Source organism: Quercus lobata, chromosome 2 (genome assembly GCF_001633185.2).
Source record: "Quercus lobata isolate SW786 chromosome 2, ValleyOak3.0 Primary Assembly, whole genome shotgun sequence".
Lineage (NCBI taxonomy): Eukaryota > Viridiplantae > Streptophyta > Magnoliopsida > Fagales > Fagaceae > Quercus > Quercus lobata.
The window spans coordinates 26,889,655-26,899,079 of NC_044905.1; the positions used below are offsets into that span (position 1 = coordinate 26,889,655).

Here is a 9,425-nt window from a genome sequence, read left to right on the forward strand (position 1 = left end):
TCATAACCAGAAGCGTGTCCTAGGCAAATGAAGAGGCACCGACATTGATGAAGGACAAGGCTGGGTAAGCCGTGACATAGGCCTGACATCACCAAAACCATCATCTCCGACCGAGATGTCGGACATCAGGATTTTAAGGGGTTATTGTGGGGCCAGAGAATTTGTGACCCCAGCCCACTTTACATTAAGACCTAAGGCCCGAGCCGAGGAAAGATATTGCCGAGGATATGCAACGAAAGTCCAAATGGCCTAGAGATAAAGCCGAGGACAATGATGTCCTCAGCATCCCAAAGCGCTCCTGAAAGAAAGAGGAAGTACGGTATAGGAACAGTTCATGGAAAAGCTAAACACTTTTGCATTGATGGGGAAAAGACCCCTAAATAGTGTGGCAACAAAGGACAAGTGAAGGGCTACCATTACTGCGATTAAGTATTCTGCGCTTGACAGAGTAATACTTTTCAGCTTTTACAACCACCCCCAACCACTTTGAGTATAGGCTGATAGGACAAGTATCAGCTTTGGAAAGCTAAACCTACACGTGGACGTTAGAGGGAGGCTAAAGGCCAATATAAAAGGAGAAATAAGCAAGCCAAAAGAAGAGGGGAGAAAAAAGGCCAAGAAGCAAAGCCTCCCAGTTTGTGCCGAGGAGAAAGACTTCTTGGACAAGCACGGTTCACCCTTGTGCGATTACCATGAACGCAATGACCAACCACTGTCCGGTGACCAAGACCTAGCCTTTCAGCCCACTCTCTACAAATTTTATTGTTTGGGCCTTTAACGTGCGAACCCAATATTAATTTGGGATCGTTACAAATTGAGTCCTTACATTATTTTTGGATATTTCATGTTTCATTTGTTACATTCCTACATTATAAGGTTTAAATGTACAATTTTCTAAATTAAAATAGGGTTTTCTTGATTTAATTTTGTTCTTGTCCTTGAAATTAAAAAATGTTACAATTTAATCTCTATGAAATTTAAGAGATCTTAATTTCATACTTTCTTTTATATGCTATCAAAAAAATGCATACTTTTCAACAGAATACTAACATGCTCTTGCATAAATTTAATAGAAGAAAGGTAAAATGAAATGACAAAAATGATATATATAAATAATAAAAAAAAAGGAGAAAAAAAAAATTCAAGAATGAGTTTGTAAATCTGAAGTATATTTTTCATATTAATCTTATCAACTTTTTTGCATGTCAATACAACCATTTCATATCAAATCAACCTAGAATTTGTATGGACTAGGTAATAGAGAGAATAAATAAATAAATTATCCTACAATAAGATATGTAGGAAGACCCATTTTATTTGTTATTTTTAAAAAAATTGTGAAAGGTGCTAAAGTTGAAGTCATTTGGATTTAAAGACTTGCCAAAATAAGCTTTTAGCAATCTTAACGTTAGATTAAAAAAATTTTAGGGATTTACTCAAAAATGAATAAATAAATAAATAAATTTTAGGGAAAATTACATTAAAGACCCAAACTTTATACCATAGTTCAAATTAAGTCTCAAGTATCTAATTTTATCAATTAAAGTCCCTAATTTATGAACTCGTTTCAAATTGAAGTCTCTGTCCTTATGCATTAAGGAGTAGTAAGAAAGCATAGAATAATAGGAACCACCTAAAACTTTTTCAAATATCATTATTTTAAACCATTTTACAAAGATGTTAGAGACAAAAGAACTTCGCTTATAGCGAAACAAAAAGTATCAAGAAATGTTTATCAAAAAAAAAAGTATCAAGAAATCAAAATAAATTATCTAACGAAAAACAAGGTTTTATCAACAATTAAAATTCTTTTTACTGATTCATACTTCCCAGAAGTAACATAAATGAACTATGGAGATAGACATGGTCTCACATTGAAATAATTTCATAAATTTGAAACTTTAATCAACAAAATTAAAACCTTCATACCTTATTTTGAAGCGTGTATGTATACATACACGTACGGATTTGGATATGGTGCAATTGCATCATGTAATTGGTAATTACCACACATGTGAGATGTAAAAGTTTAAAAATATTTTTTTACCCTTTTTTTTCATTAACTTTTACATCTCATATGAGTATTGTAATTGCAAGATGCACTGGATCTCAATCCATATACATGCACAAAACCAAAGCAGATTGTATGAAAGTTTTAAACAAATTAGGGGTTAGTGTGGTTCAGTGCACTTTGTTTTCTGATCTTTCTTTCTAATTACTTATTTGTTTGGTAAAATTTGTATAATCTTAGGCCCAATTGTTATGCAATTTGTGATATCATTTATAGAGTTTCCTTTTGGTAACAAAACAAAGCCCCAACCCCAACAGTATATATGATTCGAGGTAGTTTAAACTTTTACGCTATTCACCTCTAGAATATGCATATGCCTGTGCTGGAATTAGAGTAATCCCTAGGGTAAAGGAATGACAGAGATGATTGTAATGAATTTTAGATCATTGCAGTAGGCTTTTGACGTAAAATTATGATATCGATTACTTGAGCTCATCTTAGGCTTGCATACTAAATTTTAAACTGCTTTGCTTGTCTTGGTCAGATTATAATCTCATATTGGAATTTCGTGTTTTTTTTTCATGGCTTGCATACTAATTTTTAAACTGCTTTACTTGTCTTGGTCAAATTATCATCTAATATTGGCATTTCATGTTTTTTTTTTCAAGGATGAATTTGGACTTCGGTTGAAAATTTGAGACACTCTTTATTATTACTAATCCCCAAAAAAAAGCAAATGAGATAGTCTTTACTGAGACCAATGAGGCCTTTTTTTAGGTTCACTACTTCATGTAGGAAGTTTCCCTGTTGGATTGCGCAAACTTTTTTTTTGGCGTTTGTACTAAAATCTTGTAGGAAGTGATCAAATCCCTTTCTTTTTTGAGGACTTATTAATTACAGCTAGAAGGGGTGAGATTTTTAAGGATGTACAGTCCCAAGGTAACAATCCACAATGTAACATCATCCAAAGAATCTAGAAGTCTTTCAGAGGCCACTATTGTTAGATAATGTATACAATCTCCTGTGCTTAGTGTAAGAGGGCCATGTAGTCCAAGGATTGGAGAACCAAGACCATCTAAATGTGGTTAAAAATAGGAACAATCGGTTGTGTTTATATTGCCAGTCACTAAATAGTGATCATTTAATGAACATGAAAAGAGGGCTTGCAATAACCTTTCTTTTACTTTCAACTTTTTTATTTTTTATTTTTTATAATTTTCAATTGGGGATCTCACTGTTGTAAGATGTTTTGCCTTTGTGGAATTTATTAGAGAGGAGGGATTTGTAACCACAATTTTTGTGAAAAATTATACTAAATTCCATATGTTTATTTCCGGTGAAGCAGGATACTACAGCAGGAAATTGTACATGCCCTATTTTGGCACTTTTATGTTTAAACTTTAAAGGGCACAATTATGGTTAGATGTTGCTTTTAAGTTCATAAGCCTTGCAATAAGCATGATATTAGTGAAATTTTGATTTTTGAAACACTAGTAGTGTTGCTTTAGTGAAATTTTGCACTCCTAAGATGATTTCAACCCTTGGATCAAGAGATAGAACGTGGCATTATGCCATATATGTGTAATATAAAGCACAATTAAATTTGAGGTGGTACAACCCAGGTTTGGTAATAGAAATTGCAGTCAAAATAGACTAGCCTCCAAGAACGTGACAAAAGAGTAGAAAATTTTCTGGAATTAATTTGCTTGCCTTCTCTATTTCATTCTTTGCTTAAATGCGAATTCAATGCTTGGAAATTCAAAATAACAAGTGATAATGCTAGGAAATTTGGCAATTCTACCTGGTAAACCTTACCACTAGCAATCCTAATTGAAGTATTAGCAATCCTTATTTAAACAATAGCTAACAACCTGATCAACTAACAATTCCTATATATAAAAAAAAAGCTGGGCAACCAACAAGCATTCTGTCCTTAGCAGGCAAGCCTTATCAGCCATCACTTATCTCTGCACCCTTATCAGCATTATCAATATGCACTCCATCAGCATTAGCAACATGCACTCCTTGCAATTTCGGACAAGCTTGTGTCATATTAGAGCCAATGTAGAATACAAAAAATTTATAAGTCACATAACCAAATTCCTCACTATCCATGCTACTAAGTTTCAAAAACAACCACATTGTGGAAGTATCCATGCTACTTAGTCTCAAACTCCATGCCAACCGAAAGGTACCCAACCAACCACAGTATTCGTGCCCTGAGAGGAATTTTTGTCATCCTGTTAAAATAACATCAAAACAAATAGGTGAGCTTAAATTTTATACAAACAAAAAGACAATGACTAACAAATTAAAAAATATACAAAACAAGCCTAGAAATATACAACCAAGTTCAGGAATATGCATAACAAACCTAGAAATATACATAACAAGCCTAGACACAGGACAAAAACACTGCTAAGAACAAACATTATAATCAAAATAGAAAAAAAAAAGTTTTTTCTTTTCAATACACTTGAGTTCAGATATATACAGAACAAACTTGGAAAATAGGACAAAAACACTACTAAGAACAAATATATCATCAAAATAGAAGAAATCAAGTTTCTTCTTTTCAATGCACATGAGTTCAGAAATATAGAGAACAAACCTAGAAAGTAACAAATTGCCTACTATAAGAAATTGGTTCAAAGCAAGGTGAGAAGAGAGGGTATACAATCCTCCAAAGGTCAGAAGTACCACAATAAGACTAGTTAAAGGCTACAATATGGACTCTTCAAGATCCAAGAGACTTGCTGACTTACTACCACCATTAGGTGCAAAAATGAGAAAGGGCTAGCTGAATTCATCCAATCAACATACATAAATAATAAATTGATATAATGCAACTACTTTAACAATCAATTCAGAAATATGGCTTCAAAAATAAAAAATCGTTCTAGTCAAAGATAACTAATAAATGTTGATGATGTGTAAAAACATTACTCTTATAATTATTCCAAGATAATAACATAATTTTTTTTCTAATTTATTTACATGCCCATGGCTTATTCTAGTGCAGATCTGTAATGTGCCTTCATCCGTGGGAGTGAGCGGCTAATAATCCATAGTATGAGAAATTAGGGTTGCAATGGTGTTTATATAACATAACCCTACCCAATGCAAATTCCCAAAATACCCACTTTGTTCCATTTGTTACACTCCACTCTGTTCAGCCATAAGGCCCTTTGGCCAGTGACCTATAAACAATATGAGCCAACTACAACAGTATCCCCTACATTTCTTACCGCTACCATTCCCTTCCCATCCAATCACACATTGTGCATTGAATATTGAATTGAGACCCATTTGAGATCACAAATGGGTGATGGCCAATATTAGAGCCTAGCAAAGAGAGAAATGGGGAGGAATCTTTCCCTCTTGGTCCAATCAAAACAGCCTAGAAATCATACTATTAATTATTTTGCTTTTTTCTTTCAAAGCCTATATTAAACATATGTAACAAAAAGCTCAAAAAATGACATAATGAGAGAAACTTCAATAATTTTAAGAGTTATTCACATTTGATTGATCATAACCCAAATGTATTGCTAGAATTAATCAAGGATAACCTGCTTGATAAAGTACTTACCCTAAATCCAGTAGAGGAAGCACCACATATTTCATGACCAAAGTGTGAACCTGTACTCTGTCCAAGGGAAGTTGTCTGTCCAAAAGTAGAGCCAATCTGCCTGATTGTGGGCGTAGATGATTGCAATACTGGGGATGGCTGAGTGTAACTACCAAATGCTGGATTTGTTGCCTGAGATGGACCAGAGTTGAAGAAAGATGGTGCTGAACCAAATATAGATGGAGATGAATTAAGACCAAATGTATTTGTTGTTGTTGATAATGATGCTAATCCAAAAAGGCTGGGTGAAGTTGACTTGCTAAAAGGTGAAGAACTGAATGCAGGAGTAGCTGAGCCGGCAAAAGTTAAACCACCAAGGCTGGAAGTTTTTGGTGCAAATTGATTGGAAGGCATTGAGAAAGAGAAAGGACTCGCAGCTGATTGGCCAAATGTTGGTGAGTGAGACGAACTAAAGAATATCCCACCAACAGGAACGCAAAGTGGTCCACCTATAATTTCAAATTATAATGTAACATGTTAGTTATGATCCCTGGCAGTAGGCAGTGAGCAGTAAGCACCATAAGAATTTTAAAATTTTGACACATTTTCAAAAAATATACCTGTATCTCTTAATTGATTGTCCTCCGATTTCAGCTCCTCATGACTTTTATCTTTGTATTCATGCAGGGCTGATATTGACTCTAATTCCCCAGCAGCCTGTGCACTGCAGTCAGCTTCAGATTTTGGAGTGTACGCAGTTCCACCAGCTTGATTCCCAAAAGGTGATTGCCAATAGCCAGTGCTGCCAAATGCTGTTGTAGGTTGAGCTCCTGTACAGCAGTTCATAAGGAGAGGAGACCAAGGTCAATGATTATTAAATAAGATACAAAATTAAACATGTAGAAGCTAACAAGATTCCTCACAAAAAGATGGAAGCTTGTCACAAAATAACTCACCAAGAGAACTCTGGGCTCCAAATGGAGTAGTGGTATTACTAAACGGGCTGCTACTAAATGCAGAAGTTGATTGGCTGAAGGATGGGGCATTAAAAGCCTCAAAGGCAGCAGTAGGTGAGGCACCAAATGCAGGTGAGCTTGACACACCAAATTTAGGGGTGCTTGAAGAAAATATAGGCCTACTTGAAGCTCCAAATGCACCACCAGATCCAAACACAGGGACACTTGACCCACCAATTGCAATCCCTGTGCTACCAAATGCAGGAGTTGTTGTTGAACCAAAGGCTGGGGTGCTCACAGCACCAAATGCAGGTGTGCTTGTGGCACCAGATGCAGGAGAAATTGAGGCACCAAATGCACGCCTGCAAAAGGCACCAAATGCAGGCGCATAGGCATCAAATGCAGGTGTGCTTGAAGAACAAATTACAGGACTGCTTGAACCTCCAAATACTCTGCCGGATCCAAATACAGGGGCACCCGACAAACCAAATGCAGTCCCCATGCTACCAATTCTAGGAGTTGCTGTTGAATTTGGGGTCCACATAGAATTAAAGGCAGGGGTGTTTGAAACATTAAAGGCGGTCATAGCTGGTTTACCTGAGATTTCAAATTATAATATAAAGTCTTACTTATTATTGTTGGCTGTAAGCAGCATAAGAATTTCAGAATTTTGACATGTTTTCAATAATTTACCTTTATCTCCCACTTGATAGTCCACCCATCTCAGCTCCTCATGACTTTTATCTTTGTAGACAGGCATGGCTGATAATGACTGTAAATTCCCAGCAGTTGGTGCCCCATTCTGAAACTCAGTTGTTGGAGTGTATGCAGCTACTCTACTTCCCCAACTTTGACTCCCAAAAGGCGACTGCTGAATGCTAGTGCCACCAAATCTTAGCGTTGTCGACTGGGCTCCTATACGACAGTTCATAACGAGACAAAGTTCAGTAATTAATGAACAAGATACAAATATAAAGATGTATAATCCTACAAAAGTCCGTCATACAAATAAGGAAGCTTGTCACAAAATAACTTACCAAAAGGAGAATTCTGAGCACCAAAAGGAGAATTCTGAACTCCAAAAGGAGTAGCAGTGGTACCAAATGGGCTGCTACCAAATGCAGAAGTTGATTGGCCAAAAGCTGAAGTGGACTCAACACTGAGAGACAGGGTAATAGAAAAGGAACCAAATATAGGAGTAGTTGAGACACCAAATGCAGGAGTGCTTGAAGAACCAAATACAGGACTGCCTGAAGCTCCAATTGCTCCACCCGATCCAAATACAGGGGTAATTGAAACAGAGAATGCAGGACTTGATGTTGAACTAGAGGTTGGGGTGCTTGTAACACTAATGGCAAGGTTGCTTATAGCACCAGAGGCAGGGATGCTAACCTCAAAGGTAGGGGTGGGCATGGCACCTATTGCAGGTGTGCTTGTAGCACTAAATGAAAGCATGGTTGTAACACTAAAGGCAGGGGTGCTGCTTGCACCAGATGCAGACTGACTTGTTGCACCAAAAGGTGTGGAGGAACCAAATATGCTACTTCTAATTCCAGATGTGATTGTTAAATTATGCATCTATAGGGTCTTGTTCGGGTAAGAGTGGACCCAAAGCCTCCAAGAGAAGTCTTCTAACCAAAGACAGATGAGAGCTATCAGTTCAAAAAAACAACTTAAAAAGAGTAAAGAACACATGTTCAGTAGATTAAAAACTATTTTTGCAAAGAGTACTAAGATGTCCATATGCTTAAGAGATCATATATAGAAGTAGTTACTCTCCAGTAATCTTGTCTTTATAGCCAATTGTAGAGGATGTTCATTCAAGATAAACTCATTCATATGGAAAAAGAATGCAAGCATCCATTTACTCAAAAGTAAATAAATATGAACTTAAAACAAACCAATTTAATACTTTAGTTAATATTTGACTAGCTGTTCAAACTGTCAAGAGGAAACCAACCCCATTGCCAAAATGATAAAAATAAAATAAAAAAAAAATAAAATAAAAAAACTGTAGCTAGAATAAGCACTATTAAGTTCTATTACTTCATTTATGATAATCCTTTCCCTCATAACTTCATAACCCTGTCCTCTATAATTGGCTTTCCCAAAGCAATTCCAATAAATACACAACAACGAAACAATACCAAAAAAAAAAAAAAAAAATACCATAATTCTGACAAATGACTTGTCTGGCAAGAAGAGAAATACAAGAGACATGATTCTATGAAACTAGTGAAGAACTTAAAAAATTTCCACACAAGACAAACTGATTTTAACAATCAGCCCAAAAGCTTTTGTGCATTGCATCAACTGCCAGTGCATGTCAAACCAGAGTGTCTCAAGAATAAACCCATTTGATATGAAAAACAAAATCCATGTTTAATTCAAACTCCAGCACAACTTCATCTAATGGGAAACAAATAACTCCAAGTTTGTATATTATAGAAAATAAAGATGAAAGAGATTGGAAAATAATAAACCTCTACGGGTGAGACATTGGCATGTTTGGTTGTGCGTGGTTGAATTATGTTGTACTTGTATGGAACTAAAAAGGTCATCGCATCTCTCAAAAAAAAAGTTACTGTAAAACAGTTTTATGTCAAAAAAATCACATGTTTTGAAGGAAGGTACATACCGTGGTGAATCGTAGATATTTGGTATCAAAGCATAAACAGTAGTAACACACTAGAATTTTATTTTTAAGGTTGTGAACTGCCTCTCACTGCGTATATATAATATTTGGGCTGCGTTTAAATTAAGCCACTCACGTTTTCACAGTTTCACTTACTCTGCGTGAAAAGTACGTCAATACCAGAAACGTTTTTAAAATTTATTGGTTGCTTTGGTCTCCTTAATCTTGAATTTCCATAGAAAAGCCCAGATA

At 35.7% G+C, this 9,425-nt stretch overlaps 1 protein-coding gene across 5 annotated transcripts; it reads right to left on the reverse strand.

Annotated features, from left to right (window-relative positions):
- Positions 1–3,685: 3,685 nt before the first annotated feature.
- Positions 3,686–9,425, reverse strand: LOC115975145 (nuclear pore complex protein NUP98A-like). Of its 5 annotated transcripts, none has more exons than XM_031095823.1 (7): positions 9,177–9,425; positions 7,576–8,166; positions 7,232–7,453; positions 6,539–7,135; positions 6,203–6,412; positions 5,604–6,091; positions 3,686–4,251 (listed from the first exon to the last, which is right to left on the reverse strand). In XM_031095823.1, exons 2-7 carry the CDS (start codon positions 8,114–8,116, stop codon positions 4,180–4,182), a joined length of 2,130 nt encoding a protein of 709 aa, XP_030951683.1. In that variant the 5' UTR covers positions 8,117–8,166; positions 9,177–9,425; the 3' UTR covers positions 3,686–4,179. The 5 variants fall into 5 exon arrangements, with proteins under 5 accessions (XP_030951683.1, XP_030951684.1, XP_030951682.1 ...); XM_031095824.1 differs by having other exon boundaries at positions 7,576–8,169; XM_031095822.1 differs by having other exon boundaries at positions 9,022–9,425.

Bases quoted from the DNA above. Each gene is read 5' to 3' on its own strand.
- LOC115975145 (XM_031095823.1), bottom strand. From the start codon at position 8,116: ATGCATAATTTAACAATCACATCTGGAATTAGAAGTAGCATATTTGGT. The intron at 7,454-7,575 runs GTAAGTTATTTT...ACTGTCGTATAG, and splicing joins TGCTCAGAATTCTCCTTTTG to GAGCCCAGTCGACAACGCTA. The intron at 4,252-5,603 runs GTAAGTACTTTA...TTATTTTAACAG, and splicing joins CTTCCTCTACTGGATTTAGG to GATGACAAAAATTCCTCTCA.